This window comes from Lathamus discolor, chromosome 1 (assembly GCF_037157495.1).
Source record: "Lathamus discolor isolate bLatDis1 chromosome 1, bLatDis1.hap1, whole genome shotgun sequence".
Taxonomy (NCBI): Eukaryota; Metazoa; Chordata; class Aves; order Psittaciformes; family Psittacidae; genus Lathamus; species Lathamus discolor.
The window spans coordinates 42,545,174-42,566,656 of NC_088884.1; the positions used below are offsets into that span (position 1 = coordinate 42,545,174).

A 21,483-nucleotide genomic window follows, 5' to 3' on the forward strand; every position below is an offset into this window, starting at 1 on the left:
CACCTTAAATGTATCTTAAGGTTTAATGTGTGAGGCTTACTATTTACTAAATATTCAGTATTGCAGGTAGATACTGAGATGTTTTCACAGCACATTCTGGCTTAAATGTTTTCTAATTAGTTAGGTGTTCTGAACTGCTGCAGAGGACACATGCCCATTATGAAAAATATCTTGGTTACACTAGGAGGTCTGCTAGGAAGTACCATTTCAGTTATTTAAAGACGGGTGCTACAGACAATTTTCCTTTCTTTATTTTTTTCCCTTTTTTATTTTTTTTCCTTTTTATTTGACTTCCACTACTTTCTTGTAGAGCAAAATTTCCCAAGAAGTAGTTGATTTCCCAAGAAGTAGTTGATTCTGCATTATGGTTGATTTGAAAGTTCAGATGCACTCAGTTATACAGCTAATACCCAACAAATCTTCAGTTCTCTTAAATTCTTCAGGACAGGAAAATTTCCATTCAAATTGTTTTTCTTGTGTAGCTGACACTGTTTAAAGGTCGAGTAGAAATATTCTCATCATGTGCATTATTTTCAGGACTCATTCAGGGGTGTAGTTGAAGGTCAGGGTTGAGCCAGCCCAGTGCTTTGCTGCTGTCATTAGGAGTGGCACCATCTGCCTGTCCCTCCTTCCCACTTCCCTTTTCATCTCCCAAACCATGCCTTACTCAGGCTGGGACATGCCCTCCCCTCTGCTGACTCCTGTGCTTATCTGACTGCATGGCAAACTGGAGAGACTAAAATACATTTGCCTTTTTTGCTGGCTGAGTTTTCTGCACGGAGTCAGCTCCCGGGGTGCTCAGAGAAGTGCTGAAGCCCAGCAGAGGCAGCGGCAGCAGCAGGGCCCCACACCTGGGAGGAAGAGGAGGTGAGGAAGAACCAGATCTTCCTATTTTTAGCTACAGACAACTTGCAACTGACTTAGCTGTATCATGTCTCTACAGCTTATGAAATGACCTAGTTAATTTGGGTTTTTTTCATGGTGTAAAACTGCATAAACATTTAAGATTACAGTCAGTGCCTGGATTGCAGTCCAATTCTGGATTTCTGTAATGGGTCACAGTTGGAGTAACCCCATTGATTTTATAATGTTTATTCCACATTCTCAGCTGTGCAAGTTGGTGACACCCACCAAACAGATTTATGAAAGCTTCAGGGTGAATTTCAGTTTTGGAGAAACTTTAGTTAGTTTGGGGGTTGGTTTGGGTCTTTTTATTGGTTTTTGGGGGGAGTTTCTTGGGGTTTTTTTACTTGATTCAGTAGAGAGATTATTTATCATTCCCTATACGTGGTAGAATATGTTTGAAAAGGCTTTTTAAAGATGTATTTACTAATGCTGTGGCATTTATTGTCCTTAAAAAGCACATATCTAAACATTTTGCAGGTATTTATATAAGTAATCCCTGTGGATCAAGACAGTCTGTGTGAGCTTGTAACAGACTTCCAGGGTCAGTAATAAAAATATGTATATTCTTTTTTGCTAATGCCATTTTCTGAGAATAATGGCAGAACTACAGTCATAGAAAAATAGCAATAAGGAAAGACTTTTCTCCTGGAAAAGAAAAAGTACTGCCAAGGATCAAATAGCTTTTATTCAGGGAATGAATTTACCCCTCATTTTTTTTGATAGTTGAAAACTGTTGAGGTATTGTAAAATGTGTAAACATTCAAATAAAATTAACTGCATGGACTTGATCTACTGCAGGCTTATGTTTTTGGTGTTGAATAGTAATTTTTTTTTTTTATGTCCTCCAATAAAAATAGGTATCTAAAATGTATTGTTAAACTTTCTGTTTTATTTTTGTTGTCCTAATTGCCTTGAAAAAAATCCATCAACATAAAAAATATATCTTAAGATCAAGTCTGTTGAAAGCACCTGAGATGGGACATCTCTTTATACATAATTTTTCTGTTTTCATAGCAGCATATTTATAGACAAAAGTTGTTAGCTAAAGGATTTTACATTTATAGCAATTTCCCTCATAGATCCTGGCAGGACTGGGGGAACCAGCTAGGAATGATGACTCAAGAGAACCTTTTGGAACATCCTGTCTCCTAAATCTATCAAAAACAGACGCATGAAAGAAGTCAGTGATTACTCATTTTAGAGACAGGAGTTTTATCCTTTCATTGATCTACATTCAGGTTACATGTTCTTCTCTTACCTAAAGCTCTCTGTGGTAACTGTAGATTTCTTCTAAATCACCAACATAAGTCAGCACTGCCCCCTTCACAAAGCAAACAATCTTTCTAGAAGCATAAATATTAAATACATTACAGCTATTTAACAGAAGATTTGAAGGAAAGAAATTGAGACTAAGCTTCTGCTGTGACATCATTTTCACAGAATTCTATATCATCCCAAGGAAATATGTCTGCTAACACGTTTGTTGGAGGTTTTTGCTTACATTTTTTAGTTAACTCAGTCACCAACATCTCCAGACATACACTCAGTGTCTAATCCTCTATGGGTACTTTCATTGCTGCTTGTTTGTAGCATATAAAATCCAGTTTTATGTTAAGTAGGTGGGTTGCTGATTTGCCAGCATGCCATTCTGGAACAGGCATTTATGAATTGTTTTTAAGCACCAAACCGGACAATGAAAGCTTTATATCAATTCCCCAATTAGCAGTAATCATTCTTGTTAAACTTTGGTAAAGAGCTGTAGTATGCAATGAATGTAAAGTATTCATTCCTGGGCTATTTCTTTTTCTTCTTTTTTTTTTCTTTTTTTTTCCCTCCCTACATTTCTACACTTTGTCAAATAGTCTTATGCTGCTTGTTATTTCTGTTCATATTGCAGATTGAGAATGTTGATGTCTGCCTTAGCTTTCTGGCAGCCAGAGGCGTAAATGTCCAAGGTCTTTCTGCAGAAGGTAAGAGAACCCAATCATCAGAACAAATAATTGGATGTTTTCCTGGAAACTAATTTTCTTAATACAAATTATTTACACCTAAATACCAAACTCCAGCTGTCTTGAACAGCCTGCAAATATAGATTAGTGACAGCAAGTTCCCTTTTTAATTTTCTCTTGAAATTGAACCAAGAAATTCAGTGTTTATGAAGCTTAAGGAAGTGTTTTATACTAATATTTTTTGCAATAATATTAATATTTTAATCTTATGTCCACAATATCAGATAGCTACAGAATTTCCTAAGCATATTTTTTAACCTGTTCATTTATGGGATTCAAGACAACAAACATGGATATGAGAATCTTGCTCAATTACTTAGAGTTAGGGAAGACTATTTGTTTGGGCAGATTTATTAGTAGTAGTTATGTTGTCAGAATGATTCTGAAAATTACTGTATTCCTTTGATGTCATTTATTAAGTGAAAGAGTGAATGGTCTTGATGCTTCTATTACAGCTCTGTTTGCCATATTAGTCACCACAACTGATTGCCTAATACAGTGACAATTAGGTTAATAAATATAATAAAACCATTAAAATAGTCTGAACTAGTATGTAATATTTGCTTTGTTAGTGTAGAATTAAGTGAGGTGGATACTTTATCTTGTAAATTGATAAAATTTATACTAGCATTTGTCCTGTAACAAATTAAGCAGTTCAGCGAGGTGCTGGGCACCTTCAAAATTCCTCTGACCTCCATGGCAGCTAAAGGTAACAGTTATTTATGATATGTAACCCTATTTTTTTTTTTTTTTTGTAGCACAATTAAAATCTAAAGGAATTTTTCTTTTTTCTTTTTTTTTTTTTTTTTTTCCCCAGAGATGGTAATTTTAATTGAATTTTAGAAAATATACAGAGACACAATTGTGAACGTTAACCGCTGTTTGATTTTGAAATTAACTCAGAATAATTATCTTTCACCATCTCCACCTTTCTAGTGCCTTAGCAGAAGTGTAACACAACCACAGTACATACTATATATGCACTTTTATAGTCCATTTGTGGAAAGCTTCTTAACTGATTTGAAAGAGCTGTATATACTGTAGATACATTGTTGCAAGAGAATACTGAAGATTTACATGTTGCCTTTCACCTCAGCGGTGTTCTTTTAAGCACAGCCTATTTTTACTCACGTACAAAATAGCGATCAAATCTGTGAATAGCATGAATTTATTTTATGATAATGTTCTTCATTGTTTAGTAGCATGACACAACACGACACTATTTTTCTGAGTGCATTCTGTAATACATTCCTTTATTCATAACTTTGTTTTGCTTTGGAAAATCAATTAGAAATTTTTTTAAAAGGATGTAAATTTCAACTGTGTACCCTTAAGTTCAAATACTATTAAAAGCAGTAATTCTAAATAGTGTTTAATTACAAGGACTATTTTTTAAAACTTTCATTAATCTTCAAAACTGACTCTTAGTAAGGCAGACCATGAGTTCTGAAGTAAGATTAAAAGTAGTTTTGCTGTTTTGCAGTTGGTCATGAATCTGGTATGAAGCTGCTAAAATCCTTGTCTAGTTCAAAGTTTCACAGCAGTGTGAATTCTTTAAATATACCATATTTAGCATGTACAATCTAGGAATAATTTCTCCTGAGGAGAAGAAATTGAGAAAAACAGATTTTATTTTTTTTAATCATGAAATTGTCAAGTTATCTTCCCAGTGTTTTGTCAGCACATTGATGTTTAAAATCAATTCAGTTTAGAAACCATAAGTCTGTTGCTTGCAATGGGCTTTGGTAAATATGTCTTGTTACTACTGGGTCATTTATTAATAACCGGAAAGTTTCTGCAACAGTAAACCATGATCTTAAAAGGGTTTGAAGATTTCACAACCAGCTTCCCACCTCATTTTGAGACTTGAGCAAGGAGGTCTAGAAGAAAGGTAATGTTCAAATCTTGACTGCAAGATCTATATTGGAGAACCGAAATGATAAATAATAAGCCATCTTGCTACAAGGAAGAACACTCCACTTCTCTTCCCTGCAAGTAGTTAGTATGCATTAGAAGTTTCTGGATTTTTGTTCTGTTTAAGAGATATCTTCCAACTTAAACTTCTTCCTACTTTAAAAGTAGGACAGAAAAAGGAGTTAAAATCTGGCAACATTCTCCTTTAGAAATAGTAAAGAATATGGTTAAACACAAAATGAACAAAATTTTAGTATAAAATACTTTGAGTGGAATATAACAAAGGGTTTTTTCTTTGAGCATTAAGTGATGCAAAATCATAAGAATAAACATACTGGTATAACATACAGAAAATCTTTTAGCATCAGAGCATATGGACAGTTACGTTATTTTGTTTCGGTTTTTTAAAGGTAATTTTACATATAAGTTTTCTGTGTTCCTTTATAATGATCTTCCTTGAAACCACCATGTTTCATTGGTTGCCTTGAAAGCTTTCTAATTCTGAGACAGTTATTCTGCGTATGCCTTGTGGTCTCATGGGGAATCAAAGATCATGCAGCATCTTCATAGGAAGGTGCGAAAGTATGGATATTTAGAACAAATTTCCATTTTGTAAATACAAAATCCTTTGTCCAGGATTATGTTGGCTTTTGAAGAACTGGTTGAGAGCTTAAGGACTCCACTGTTTGCTGGCCTGTTAATGTATGTGCTAACATTTCATCCAATCCTATTGAAGGAAAATGAATATTGTTTAAAAGACATGAATATAACAGTCATTGTTTATAAATTCTGCTTTCAAAATTACCTAAGAAAGCTGTGTAGCACATACAGCTCAGTATTTAGACTTGCAGGGAAAGCAGAAAATTGCAGTGTTGCATGTTAGGTTACAAGGCTATAGGTCTAATGAAAAACTTTTCACAAGAAGTTCAGTGCCAAAGAAAATTAATAACGAGGTTATGAACAAGCCTAAGCACTGTGGATAATTTCATTAAAGTCTCCTGAGGCTTCTTTTTTTTGACACAGAGATCCTTTATGAACAAAGGATAACATTATTCTTTTGAACCCTTCGTCTCATCCTGGCAAAGACTAAGAAATGAACAGCAGACATGAGGATACCACTGTGGCTCCCCAGAATTTCACATGAGTAGCTCTTTTAGCCTCATGTGACAGCTGTAGTTTTGAAGTTTTCATTAATCAGTAATAGCCATGTAAAAGAGAAAGCTAGAAAATCGTGTAGTTCAAAAGTTCAAAGATGTATTCATCTACTTTACTGTCATTTTTTTTAGTAAGTGTTTTCCATTAATCTCCTTCTTTCCTGTTCCTAGCAAATTTATGTGAATGGGTATGTGCTCACTCAGAAGACTGTTACCATCTCCTCCTTCTGATTTTTTTCTAGTCATTGTTCCCACTGTGCACAGAATGTGCCCCAAAATTAAAAAGAGGCATTTACAGCCATGAGTTGGAAGAGGTGTGTACCTAAGGCCAGAAAGCATTTGGATTCTTCTAAATGCTTCTCTGCTTACTAAGAATATTTTTACTGTGTTGAGGAAGGACTATTCATTTCAGATTATGTATGTTATTCTATGACCGTGTACATGTGACTCATCATGAAAACATTACAGGGATTTGTGTTTGTTGCAACAATGACCCATAAATAAGAAAGATTACTATAAATTATCAGTGCTACCTAACATGACCCTGATATGAGAGATAAATGAAAGGATATAAGGCATAAACATGTGTAGCTATAGGTATGTACACAGACGTTTTAGCATAAAACTCTTACAAAACTGGTCTAAAACCACAGTATTTTCACTTCTTATTCTCTCTCTTCTTCTTTTTTTTTTTTTTAATAGAAATAAGGAATGGAAATTTGAAAGCCATTTTAGGGCTGTTTTTCAGTTTGTCTCGGTACAAACAGCAGCAACATCATCAGCAACAGTACTACCAGTCTTTGGTGGAGCTACAACAGCAAGTCCCTTCTTCTCCAGCTGAAATCAGCCAGTCCAAAACACACCAAGATATGCAGTCGAGGTAAGCTAAAAAGTTAATTTTATCGGGTGTAAAACCCTTTTATTTTTCTGTTAAAAAAAAAGACAGAGTTTTGTGAAAAAAATGAAGCCACTTTAAGACTTAAGACTGGTGGTTTTTAAGCAATTTTTTTTTAATTAATGTAGGCAAACAATATCTTAAGTGTGATTTTGGTATTAAGCTTGTGTTTCTTGGGAGTTAAGGTACAGTGAGAGCAGAGAACACTCCCAATTAAAGTTAGTCCCAATTTAATTAATTTTAAGGCATTCTTTCAATTTAATAATGATTCTACTGTCCTTTGCACAGTAAGAGAAAAATAGCACACCATGAGGTTAGTATACTGGTTATTTTCATGTTTTCTCACATACCCAGTTCCAAATCTAAACAGGCAATTTCAAATGATTAGCAAAATACGTGGGGAAAAGGCATAAGTAATACTTTAATTTGTTATAAACTGTTTTCATCCCCACATATTCTAGGTTTGAGTGCCAAATTCTGTTTGAGTGCTTTTCAAAAGGGAAAAGAAATGGCCTCAGTCTAGTTGTTTCTTTTAAGTAGTCAGTTTATTATTTAGTTTTAGGAAAGGAAAGCACTCAGCAGAATCCTTAATCCTTAATTGATGAATTACATTTCTTTCAGACTGAGGCTGAAAACATATTTTGAAAAGGTATTTGCTTACAAGCCCTGACAAAAGCATCAGTTTAAACAAAGTATCTCTTTAAATGGAGACCAACTTACAATTTATGGGGAAGTCAAAATAAGGCATTCACATGCAGTGCTATGTAAAGTGTAATTCTTCCTGAAGAGTTCTAGATATTGCTCTGTTGGGTTTATTTCTTGGTTGATTTATTATTTCCTTGTTTGAAATTTTTTGCATTCTTACTGAACAACTGTATGTCTAGAATATGATAAATCAAGGATTTAGGATGAATTAAATGTATCGCACCACTAGAATGAAATTTTGGTTCTTGAATCCATATCTTAATTACACTTTCATGTTTATAATAGATATACTTCTTTGGTTTTGAGAAGATGTCCCACTTCAGCCTAATAGAAATCTATGTCTTGAAACTAGGAATGTTATAGAGCTATGTTTATAGGAAAATGTTGCTGATGACATTTTAGTTACCTCATTTGATATAAAAATGAAGATAAAATTATGTTTGCCTTGGGCATTACAATGTGAAATGGATTTTCTTTCTCTGCCGCTGAAAAATAATGTCTTTGAATGCTTTCTCTGTGAAGTTTACTATTAACATGTAATTTGGGGGACTGTAGTGGGACCATAGAAGAATCTGACCATGATAAGCATTTTCTGAAGTTGAATTTATGCTTTCTGAAGGACACTTAGTACTGGATAAGAAGCAATAACATCCTGTTACTCAGAAATTATTTATTTTTCCTATGAATGTAGGTCTACAAGTGTTCACTGCTTTAATCAGTGGAACTAAGGACTTAGCCAGATTCAAGTAAACACCTTTGTTTAGTGGGGTTTACTTATATTTTTGTAAAAGAACTGGAATTTTTCCTGCTTTTCTAATTTACACATGGTGAATATTTAATAAAAAAATACTTACCATGTTCCTTTTTACATCACTGCTATTGCAAGGAATTCTATTTGTCAAAAAAGCTTGGAGTATAGCAGTTGTTCACTCTTTGGAAGACAGCAATTGCACACTAGTCCTTTGTCTGCTCAGGAATGGTAGGCAAAGAAGGGATGAAATTTTTATAAAGGTTTCTTTTCATTATAATTTCCGAAGATCTCATGGTTTTTCAGTGCCTTTCTCTGCTCTTTTACTTTGCTGTGTTTATATATACCTAATTAGGAGGAAAGGCAATCATTCCATTTTCAGAACCCCAGCATTCATGCCTTCATAATGTGACATCTAAGGCTGGTTTAACAAAATTTCTGCTTCCATCAGTGTGCTTTAGACCTACTTCGATGGCAGGAGTTTAAAATAATTTAATTCTTTGATTAAATTTCTATTCATATCTGTGTTTTGGCTGCAAAATTTTTCTTTTTAAAAAAATATTACACCAAGATTGGTACCATCTTTCTTGTATATGTAAACTGAAAGCAAAAATTTCCTGTTTGTTTTCAAACATACATATATAGAATTATTGAAGGTTGATGTTTGTCACCATGTCTGTCTGTCTTATACCTAAGCGTGTTTTATTTGACTTGAAGGCAAATCACCTGAGAACACCTGAGAAATAAATCTGTCCTTTTGAGGCACTGTATACATTTAAGTGCATTCGATACACGTTTGTATGTGTGCAGAGATGTAAGCAAAACCAAAACATATACACTGACAAAAGGTGGATTCTTTCTACAGACTTTGTACTTTTAAAACATGTTCAGTAAGCAATCACATTTTGTGTTGTAATTTAAGTCTCTGAAACTATGTCTTAATACTTGCAGTTACTTTAGGTTAGATTACTCTGTCAGAAAAGTTATCTTCTTTGTTGCTTCCAGCAAAGGTATAGGAAGCATATTACTTAATTTCTGCCCAGTTTCCTAGGGGGTTATGATGTCCTCAGTAATCATCAATGTCTGTGAGCATTACTAGGTAATGATCACTACTAACTGTTTTATCTGCTCTGGTATCAACCTCAGTGAGAGTGCTTGGGACCTTTGCAAACAAAGGTTGTAACAGGCACAAGTAGTACTAGGACCCTACAGCTTTCATAGCCAGGTTGTTTTGATATAGTAAACAAAGAGAAGCCCCAGGTTACAATCAGAAAATTATGAGACTGACAGGATTAGTCTTGTGCAGACATGGGGAATTCAGGAGACTAATTCAGGAGGATAGCTGTCCTTGTATGACTAAGTAATTGGTATCTCCTACAGGAGACAACACAGATGAGGGATGTAATTAAACTGATTTGTGGATGTCGTGGTTTAAGATGAGCCCAGGACAATGGAAGAGCCTCTTTCCCCTTAGTGTAAAGTTTGCATAGGAGGATAATGAATTTTTTTGCAGCAGGCTTTTAACAAAGTTGTCTAAATTTGGTCAGTGTGGTAATGCTTTAACATTCCTAATCCCATTTAATCTGTCCATAACTAATCTTAGAGTTATAAAAATGGTGCACACAAAAGGGGAGCAAGATTCTTTTATGTGAAAGAGTATCACTGGTCTATGAATCCTAGGGTCAACAACAACATTTCAAATTAAATGTGAAAGAATAAAGGAAATTGATTGACAGTAAGTGAAATTTTGTTGCAAAGAATATTCTTTATTTATGGGAAATTATAATTTCATACCACTAAGTATAAAACCTCTAAAAATTATTTAGATAATTAGTGGAAAAACCTGTGGTAGATAATGAATGGTAACCTAAGGGAGACAGTGGGTTTAGATGTGATTTAAAATTTCTTTTTATTGCAAAATTTCCTATATTCTTGTATGACTAACTATGGAAATTGAATGCTTCAAAATCTGAGGTAGGCACTTCATTCTTTCCTTATAACTTTGTTGCAGCTTTGAGATTGAGTTAAAAAAATACAGTGCTGGTGGCCTTATTTATATGTCAGTACAGATAGATGACAACAATAGTTACATTATATTTTTATGCTTTGCTTTTCTAGTGGATTCCATTATCACAGCAATACATCCAAACTTTCTGCAGTGATGATCTTTCAACCACCCAGATACTAAGAGAAAACACATGTGGATGAAAGAAGTTCTGTCTCATTTATGGATTAAGCAGTAACTGGTTTCAGTAGGCTGTCAGCAAAATTCCCCAAGATGGACAAACTATTTTATCACGTACAGGAATGATGAGCACAGCTTGAGGTCCAGATGGATTTTGTTAAATTTGTTATATTAAAAGAGCACCCTGGTTTTCCTAGGCATATAAACAAAGGTAGCAGATTTCTATGGGCAGTTGCATATATAACTACTGCAAGGAACTAGGTTTCAAGTTGCGTCCTGCTCAGAAGTACTGGGGAAAAAATGAAGTATATTGGACAAGAAGCTTGTGCTGGGTGAAATACAGTAATGCGAATGTAGTGGTTATGATTACAAATCTCAATAGATCCATGCCGAAATACTCGCAATATCTATGCCAATCTTCATTACACCACTCTGAATTTAGAAGGTGGTCTTTGTTTCAATGTTCTGGAGATTTAAAATGTAACCTAAACAGTTTACACCAAGTGCATTGCACTGACATAGGCTAAAAAATGGAATGTGCCTATAAGCATCTGTCTTCCTTGGTTAATGGAAAGAAAGAAATGAACGAAGTCTGTCCACTAACTTTAGCTCTTGCCATTTGTAGCTACTTGGCTTTAGTGAAGTGAAACAGGTACGTAGTTCCTGCTTTTGCCAATACAGAATCATTATCTAATGACTGCAAAGAAGACAATATAGGAAAAGATTGATTTCTTCTTTGTATTCCCTGTTTTCTAGGTAGGGTCTAAGCATCTTCCATTTTCCTGAAGTCCAAGTAACTAAAGTAAATAATATCTCTGTTTCCCAATTTAGAATCATAGAATCATAGAATAGTTAGGGTTGGAAAGGACCTCAAGATCATCTAAGTTCCAACACCCCTGCCATGGGCAGGGACACCTCACACTAAACCATCCCACACAAGGCTTCATCCAACCTGGCCTTGAACACTGCCAGGGATGGAGCATTCACAACCTCCCTGGGCAAACCATACCAGTGCCTCACCACCCTTACAGTAAAGAATTTCTTCCTTATATCCAATCTAAACTTCCCCCTTTTAAGTTTTAACCCGTTGCCCCTTGTCTTGTCACTACAGTCCCTGATGAAGAGTCCCTCCCCAGCATCCCTATAGGCCCCCTTCAGATACTGGAAGGCTGCTATGAGGTCTCCACACAGCCTTCTCTTCTCCAGCCCACCTCACAAGTGTGTTGAGGTCCCTCTGGATGGCATTCCTTCCCTCCAGCGTATCAACAGAGCCACACAGCTTGGTGTTGTCGGCAAACTTGCTGAGGGCACACTCAGTCCTGCTGTCCATGCGGCGAAGATGTTGAACAAGATCAGTTCCAACACCGATCCCTGAGGGACACCTCTCATTACTGGTCTCCAGCCGGACATTGAGCCATTGGCCACAACTCTTTGTGTGCGGCCATCCAGCCAGTTCTTTATCCACCGAGTGGTCCATCCATCAAATTGATATCTCTCCAATTTAGAGACAAGGATGTTGTGTGGAACAGTGTCAAACGCTTTGCACAAGTCCAGGTAGATGTCATCAACTGCTCTACCCCTGTCCATCAGTTCCATAGCCCCATCATAGAAGGCCACCAAATTGGTCAGGCAGGATTTCCCCTTAGTGAAGCCATGCTGGCTGTCACCAAGCACCTTGTTGTTTTTCATGTGCCTTAGCATGCCTTCCAGGAGAATCTGCTCCAAGATTTTGCCAGGCACAGAGGTGAGACTGACTGGTCTGTAATTCCCCGGGTCTTCCATTTTCCCCTTCTTGAAAATGGGGGTTATATTTCCCTTTTTCCAGTCGTCCGGAACTTCACCTGACTGCCACGATTTTTCAAATCTGATGGCCAGTGGCTTAGCAACTTCATTCGCCAGCTCCTTCAGGAGCCGCAGATGGATTTCATCAGGTCCCATGGACTTGTGCACGTTTAGGTTTTTAAGATGGTCTCGAAACAGATCCTCTCCTACAGTGGCCTCAAGGTCTTCATTCTCACAGTCCCTGCATCTGCCTTCCAATCAGTTAACTGTGTACCTAAGCTAATATATGATATTTAATAATGATGAATTGCATAAATTAGAGAAGAGACTTGTTCCTGTGATAAGCACTATATAGGTCATAAGTAAAAGTGGCTCTTTTTCTGCATGCCATTTGTTTACCTTACAGAGCTATGAAATTAATTTACGCATTTGATAAAACTGCCATTACATGCTGAGAATTACTGTAGTTTCAGGAGTTTTCTAGGCCACAGCTATGATATATGGACAGAATATATTAAAAAGTACACCTTCATAGTCTCACATAAATTAATATTACTGCCATAATTCAATATTTTTTTTTAATTCCTTTTAATAGCTATATTTTGAAGTAGCTTACAAAAATGCATCAGTACTGTAAGTTTCATAATGCATACTTCTGTTCCCTTTGGCAGATTCAGAAATTAACATACACAAAAGAGTTACTTTTTGATGATGGCAAATGCCTAAGCTTTCTAATAAACTTCACACAAAAAAGCAGCACAATGCAATAGCAAGAATGTATTTGCCACATACTCCTTCCCTGTAGCCTGTCCTCTCTAAGATAAGAAGATATCTAACAATATTTCTTAAGCTTAAAGTTAGGGGGGAAAAAGGGAGGTTTTGAAACACTCAGTTTCTAAAACAAATGGTCTTCTCTATAACTATAATATAGAACCTACTAGATATAACATATAAAAATGTAAATTATAAAGCATTTTCTAGCCTCTCAATAGCTTCTAAATCTATCCTAAAGAAGATTCTTTCAAACTTATCATTTCCTCTTTAGCCATTTCACTACCAACCTCTCAGAAACTGCTTGTGTCTTTTACTTTCTTACATAATTCTGTGGGATGGAACCTGAAAAACTAGCTCTTTATGGTTGGTACCTGCCCTTGTGTGTTTAGTATGTTCTACATTTCTTCCTCTCTGCAAAGTACCTGGTATTTGACTGAAAATTTTCTTTAGGATCCTGTGACTTGTAGGTACACTTATTTCTCCTGTTTATAAGTAACCTCTGCCATCTGCTTGAGAATGGTATTTCTTTCTCTGCCTCGTTTTGTTTGCATTTCAAGACGTGGTTTCCATCTTTTCTCCTTGTCTGTTCTTACAATTTCCAAAAGAGTGTTTATTTTACTGATGATTCTCATCCTGTGCATTTCAGATATCATTGTCTGGCACTTGTCTCCCTTGCCACTGATTATTTTTAGTATTTCAGTTCTGATGTACTTTGGCCATAATTTTCCCTGTTGCTAATCCAGATAATGTAGAATTTAATGGCAAGTGTTCCATTTGTCCTTGTAGCATTTGAATCTAAGTTTTCATATATTTCCTTCTGAGGGAATAGAAGCTTCATAATGTAGTTATTTTCCCTTCAAACATTCTTTGTTGCTCTACCCTCACTCTCCATAGAGATTCATCAGTTCTTCTATTGTCTGGTTTTGTGTATATGGTCAGTCTTTTCCTTGCATTCTTGCTTTTATTTAAGTCAGATTTATATTTGCACTGCTACTTTCTTTGCTATTGTTAGTCCTTTCTGTCAACTTTTATCTCAGTATTTTTACAGACTTTTCAATAAATGTGATATTCTACATATTGTCATTTTGCAAAAGTCAGTTAATGAAATAACATTACATGTTGCAGCTTCTATGGAGAGTATAACTCTCTCTTCTGTCTTCATTTACCAAATAAAAATCCCAACCCCAAATCCATACACTTCCAAGGTGCTGTTTATGACAATTATTGCACATGGAAAATGGATTAAAATAGAAGTTATAAAAAAAGAAAAAAAAGAAGGTTCTTTAGTATTTAAAATTCACCACACTTAAAAGAGATAAATTAGCAGTTTAGGAAAATCAGTTTTTTATATATATATATATATGTGTGTGTGTGTGTGTGTATGTTGGTCTGCTCTTTTGAAAATGTTTATGGAAGCATAGCTGAAATGTTGAAAGAATGTTTTGTGATTTCTTTATATTGCATAACTTTTACTATTTGAGAGTCAATGAGGAGATCAAACAAAATGCTCACAAATGTACTTTAATACCTTTGACAAAAACAGGCTTAAATATGAGATAATTGTTTGATTGTTTTGTGGTAATCACAGCCATACTTTAGGATGCGTTAATGAATGTCCGTTTTCTGAAAAACTGTGAAAAGGTTCAATGGACAATGAGTGTAGGTTTGAAGAATTGACAGCCTCAGGCTTTCTGGCACCCCCTTTTTCATTCCCTCTAGGAGAAAACTTTGTTACAGTCTTATTCTATCAAACTGTGAAACAGAATAGTGGCATACATTACTGTGCAGATCATCTGATACAATTTTGTTCTTGTGCAAGATCATAAATAGTGTGGAGATAAGGTCATAATAGGGTATGATTGGTCCCTAAGAGCGTAGCCCTTGTTCTGGCAGCACACAGTTACCCACTTGGCCAGTTTGTCAGAAAAAAGTGGGTTTTTTAAGATTGCATTATTTTAGGTGAGCTACACGTTAAGCACAGTAGCTAGGTAGCACATTTATTATGATATGCTCTTAATTTCTTTAATGCTGTGACTCATATATTCTTTTCATTATTTCCACAAAATACCTGTATTACAAACACTGGGGCCAGGGTAGGTATGGTCACTATGGCAGATGATTAGTTCTTATTACAAGTCACTGTGTTCTGCCAGAACATGAATGTTAATGCAAGACTAGCATTATCTGCATTTTGGTGTATGGGCTGTGAACAACAGGATAACATTGAAAACACAAGTTTACTAGTACCTCCAAGCCTGAATCAGTTGGAGATAGACTTCTTGTATAAGATGCCAGAAGTTCAAAAAGCAGAAAGGAGAAATGTCCACCTAATATAGAACAGATGACATGGTGTGAGCTACAGCTGCCTGAGCCATCGGCAGTTCCTCTTATTTCTGTGTTAGATATATATATATACATATATATACATTGAAAATGCATTCTTTTTTATCAGAGAATCATTCTGATAGTACAATCTCGAATCATTCTGGAGTTTCGTTCCCTAGTGATATAAATATAACTTTATAAGATTAACAGCATATTAAAATTCAAATATGCTAGTAAGGTAGAAAGACTTTGATTACATACTACAAACCTCTTTGCCTTTTGTCTAGTTTTAACAGATCACATAGCTGGCATTTTAGAAGCACCATGTGGCTCTCAACATTATAGGAAAATGACAGTCTGATGTAACATGATGCTTTTGATCTTTTGAAAGACTGTTAATAAAGAGTTGATGATATTCAGGGTGACGCTGCATGGGTTACTTTTTGAAGAAGGAGGTTAAAATAGTTTCAGCTTGATTCATGCTCTTTATCAAGGTTTAGAGGAGCTTCATCCTGCAGATTTACATGGTATGCACACTTTCAAGGAGCTTTTTTTCTGGTGTTCTCTGCTATTTGCATAGCAGCAACGCAGACTTCCTGAGAGTTTAGTACAGTGTTGAGCAGTCACTTGCGTTCCCTCTTCATCTTCTTTGCTTTTATTTGCTCATTTCAGCTGTGTACTGCAATTCACTTTTAGTGGGAGGGCTTTAAGAACTTTTAGTGTCATACCTTACATTGACTTCCTAGGTTCCCCTACACCTTTTAGGACCATTTAACCCTTTTATCCTGATTGCCACTGCATGCCCTGCATCGGTTCGCCATCTAGGTGGAATGTGGTGCACAGCTCCACAATGCAACTGGCTCTAAATAGTGCAGTCCTGGTTCCTGTGACCAGCATGGCTGTAGGACAGCTGTAGTGTTCCCTATCAGCACCTCAGGGTCACTACAGTCTCTAACATCATTGTACCTGCTTTCTCAGTACTACCCCAGCTACCGCTGTGCTGAACTGCGTTTCTGAGCAGTCTTAGGGTATTTATTCCATTTTCTCACAGCATTTAACTAAGGGACCAGCAGCCAAAATTACCCACTATCACTGTTTCATATCTGCTGTGTTGACTAGTGTTTCCCTGATTTGCAAGAGAAAATATAGGGGCTTGATTCCAACCTGGAAACTAGTTTGCAGAGTGCAGATGATTTCTAAGGATTTGGCATCATATGCATGTATGCCATCTTACCTACTTTGAATAGGATTTGCTTAACCAGGAGCATCTGCCTTCTCTTCCCCTATGCATTAGGTGGAAGAGGAGACCTAAGCATGATGCTTGGCCCAGGTCCAGTGTTGCAGTTGCCTTCAGCAATGCAATGCTGGATTGTAACTTTGGGAGAAGCAGGGTGTCCTGCAGAGTATACAATCAGGGTTGGTCTCCTCTGTAGTCTGCTGTTCTCTTCCTGCCAATGCCCAGCGGCTGGGCTCTGCGGGGTACTGCTGTGGCTCCTCCGAGGAGTGCAAGCTGTGACCACGTTGGGGGAGACTTGCAAAAGCAGCAGCTTTCAAAATCCCCCTTTCTGTCCCTCTGACAAGCAGATCCTTCCTTGTCCTAAATGCTGTAGTGTTAAACTTGCACTGTCTGGTTTGTTAATGTGCATTTGCTGTTGTATGGCAGGCACATACTTATTATACCTCTGTGTGGATCTGTAAGCATAAAAATAACTGATTTAAGCAAAACAGGTTTATTTTCCTAACTAACAGATCTCGCCCAGAGACAATTATCTGGTTGAATAGAGGGCAGCAGGTAAATACTTGTTTATACATTTGGAAGAGTGGCTAGACTGAAGTCTAGTCTTGCAACTGTGTTGCAGTTCACATCTGTAATAGGGGGGCCAGCAGCTGGGAAACAGGAACCCGTGCAAAGCTTTAATGGGCCCAGCACATCCAGTGCTAATTAGAAGGAAACCCCAAAGTCATTAGGAACTTGATGCACCTGGTTTATGAGCTGTTGAAGTTCTCTTCTTTGATTTGTCATAGTACTTTGGAAAATAAGTCAGTCACAGTGGAAAGGCTGCTTTACTGACGTTGACACATCCATCATTCTAGCCTGTCTGGAAAATCTGAAAGCAGTCTGTAGGCTGACATTTCATGAATTTGCTAGTGGATGGAGTCCTAGGCATAGAAGGAAAAGATTCTAGCAGGCATTTCCAGATAGGTGCTTCATGTATTTATTGCTATTAAAAAGAAAAAAGAAAGGTGCAGTCTGTCTGTGGACTAGCTTACCAACAATTTAGCACCATCACTTAGATTAAATTATTTGATCTATCCAATTACTTTGGAATAGTGTTGTTTGAAGTAGAAAAGCTACAATATGCTATGACAATGCATCCTATTCACTCTGTTTTTCCAGTTCGCTGTCTGTGTTGATTGTACTGTGTATCATTTTACCTTTTACAACATAAACACACTAAGGTTTTATTTGACATGCCATTTTTCTCACAACCTTCTTAGCTTAGTCAATGCAGATAACCATCTAACCATTTCTATATTCCTTCATTTTAAATATGTTGAAAAAACACAAGTGGGAGATCTAATTAAAAGAAGGGCTATTACACCAGGCACAAATATAGCAATTTCAGCAAAATAGGCTATGTCACATTTGTATCATAAGTCCAGATGTTATTTAGAAAGATAGCTGTAAGTGAAATATAATTAAATAATTAAATATATTAATATTTAATTTCATATACTACTAATGACTAGATAGATAAAATATATAAACTGTAATTATTATGATACTTTCATAATTTACTATAATTCCCACAGACATTATGGTTGTATAAAAAAGCACTTTGTCGGCATTTTTGTGAAGATATGTGTAACAGAATTGAATGCTGCTTTTATATATTGAATGATTCTTTTTTGCCCCCTGAAGACTGAAGTATTCTCTTTTATATTTGCCATGTGCCCTTGTGTCATTTGTAGTTGCCAGGCACAGAGGTAATGTTGAACCCTTTATTAGGGTTTAATTTCATAAAGTAACAATAATCACACATCCCATTCAAGTGGGATTGTCCCTTGGTTTGTGCCTTCCCCTTGCCCCTCTACAGGACTGCTCTGCCAGTATAGGAAGACCTTTCTGCCCCTTAAGGGGCTTCTCCCACCTGCTCCATACTCCAGCTATCTGCTTCAGTAGACCAGCAGAAATTGCTTAACACTCCTCTGGTAGACTTAATACCACCAGGTGTTTCTTATAAGTCCTTTCAGTATATCAAGTCAGGACTAGAGCACTGTGGTTTCAGCTGCTACTTAGAATTGCTGGAAGATGCAGAACTGTAAGAGACAAAAGCAATATGTGACAATCAAGGGTCCTGCTTACTCAGTTCTCCATCCTTTCCTTAATAATGCAAGGAATTTGATGCTGTGATTGCACCTGCTTTAACCACCTGTCTATATCCTAAGGCTATGTGGATCCCAAAGGATGCACCTGTTTATGTAGCTGAAATTGCTTGGCAGGAGGCCTTACCTTGGCCGTACATTTGACATATCCCCTATGCAAATGTCTAAAAGAACAGAGGCATAAATTTGCTGTTTAGTAGTGACACATTGTTGGGTGTGAAAAAGAGCATACAGTTTTTAGCCCTGTAGCTCAGCATATGTTCTGTTGCAGAAATACTATTTGGATGCCTTAATAGACAAAGAGGCATTTTCCTATTGAATTTAGCAGTGAGTCGAAGCACGAGGTCAGGGCTTCTTCTAATGAAGAATTAATTTCCTGGGTAATGCATCACATGCATGACCTGTGCTGCTTTAACAGTAATGGAAACTATGAAGGGATGCTTCTTCCATATAACTCTACTGTCAGGAGGGTCACCTTTCTTTAGCAGGAATTTTTCTGAGTCCTCACTGGATCTGGTATAGCAAATTTGTTCCTAACTGCCACTCTGAACTCAGGTTGCTGGAGAAACTAGCAGCTGTATATTTGTGTTTAGTACTTTTTGTGGATGAAAAATGGTACAAAGCTGAGGTGCACCCAGTGTGAATTAAGCTAGACTTTAGTAATTCAGTCACTGCTGAAATTTGCTCTCACTGTCTGTTCCTAAATTAATTTGTAGAAAATGAGACAAGTTATAACAATATCCATTATTTCATAATCTGTTCATTACATCTCTCATAAAAATCTGCATGTTTGCATTATTTCTTTTTTTTCTTTTTTTTTTTTTTGCCAGTTAATTTGTGTTTTCTATCCACATTCAATTTGCATTCATTAACTCATAGTTTGCTGGTAAGTGTGTTCTTTCTATACATGTTCAAAGTAATTCTATAATTCAATTTCTCTGTTTCTTCTCATACAGTCTCACAGCCAGATATGCATCTCAGTCTAATCACAGTGGAATTGCAACCAGTCAAAAAAAGACTTCTAGGTCAGTTAAATATCTCTAATTTATTGCTTGTTAGTGATACTCAAGCAAGTATATGCCCACTGATATTTTATCCTTTGGACATAAGCAGACGTTAAACAATGTGTATTTATGTTATGTGTGCAAGCTTTGCAGCTATGAGCTTTGCCACGGGAAAGCCTTGTACGGACTGGAAGGAGCCGATTTGTACTGTATATTAGCAAAAATTCTGGTTGTTATGTATCCTGCATCTTTGTATCCTGCATGTAAAGTATTGGATGTGAAGGGTTAGTTGGTGATTTTAGTGCTCTCTACTCTCTGGATCAAATCCTTACATTAGTCATGAGTGAAAAGAAGTTTGGGACTCCATCCCAATTCCCACTAGATATTCTGCAAACCCACCTGAAAGGCTGAATTCATAGAGCCAAGTTGATGCAGAAACAAAATAGAGCAGAAAAAAAAGAACCTCTTCCAAGACTTCTGCTCTGTCAAGAGTAGCCTGCACACAGTCCCTACTAAGAGGCTGCTTTGTTTTGGCAATGAATTTGACAGAGCTGTGTGTTGGAGCTGACCTATTTCATATTTCATCAGTACTTTCAGTTTATCATTTCCATGAGCACTAAAATCTACAAGCCAGATTGCAGAGGAAAGAAACTGAGGTCTGAAGCTTACTCTTGTTTCTAACTTTTCTTTCCTTTTTTTCTGTTTGTTTTTTTTTTTTTTCCTAGTGGGGGGGTGATAATGCGTTCGTTAATTATACCTTTGCTGTACAGTTCATTGGTGAGAACAATGAACTCTAAACTGCATAATCTCCAATAAAGATTGCATTTTGCATTATCGAGCACTAACACAATTTGAGTTGCTGGTGATAGCTTGGAATGAGCTATACCACGGTCCAGTTGCTTTGCACCTGCATTTATAGGTCTACAGTTTTCCTTATTGCTGATGCTCCTGTCTTGTCCACTTTCAATGTGTCGGGGTTAACAGTCTTATTGTCTAATACTTTAAATCTGTGGCAGTGTTTCCGAAGCCTGTTCAGAGGTATGTGACTTGTCCCTTATTTGTTATTCTCCTCTTTGCATTTCCTTAGCTGCTTAACATGATTCTGCAAAAGCAATTTAAAGCCTGAATTCAATTAAAAAAGACAGCAAATGAGGTAAACTGGAAAGTGTGTAGAGCAAATGACCTCATGTGTAATGTGCTTACTGTGGCAAGTTCTCGAATTCTGGCATGCAGAATGTATGCAGAACTATTTTATATTTTAACAGAACAGATGAGTTTCCAGTGTTGCACATGCCTTGTCATTGCTTTTTTCATTACCTTTGACAAATTATGTCAGGGCTCTTACTGCCTTTCAAATTAGGGTAATGAGAAGGAGCAAATGGATTTTTAAGTTTGTCTTAGTACATTCTTCAGGGAACAGAAGATCACTCGAATTCATGGGTCACGGTAAAGGTTAGCATGCTTGCAGCTGCAGAGCAGAGACAGTCTGCTCTGGGCTCAGCAAAGAGACTAGCAGGGCAGGCTGGCAGCCAGAATGAGCCATAAAAATAACTAGTGGATTAGTTCTCTAAGGTTTAAATTGGTAAAGGAAGAGAACATGGAGCTGTTTACATATGTTAGTTAATGAAAATAAAATTATTTGAACATTGTTGTTATACCAATATGTTAAACAAACAAAAGTTTGGAAGCAAGCTA

General features: G+C 36.5%; 1 protein-coding gene across 2 annotated transcripts in view; it reads left to right on the plus strand.

Annotated features, from left to right (window-relative positions):
• The window catches only part of NAV3 (neuron navigator 3), a 265,118-nt gene that overhangs the window by 98,523 nt on the left and 145,112 nt on the right, over positions 1-21,483 (plus strand). For both annotated transcript variants that reach the window (XM_065669303.1, XM_065669312.1), the window contains exons 4-6: positions 2,804-2,876; positions 6,686-6,863; positions 19,741-19,809. In XM_065669303.1, the coding sequence (XP_065525375.1) occupies positions 2,804-2,876; positions 6,686-6,863; positions 19,741-19,809 (320 nt within the window). The remainder of the gene's footprint in view (positions 1-2,803; positions 2,877-6,685; positions 6,864-19,740; positions 19,810-21,483) is intronic.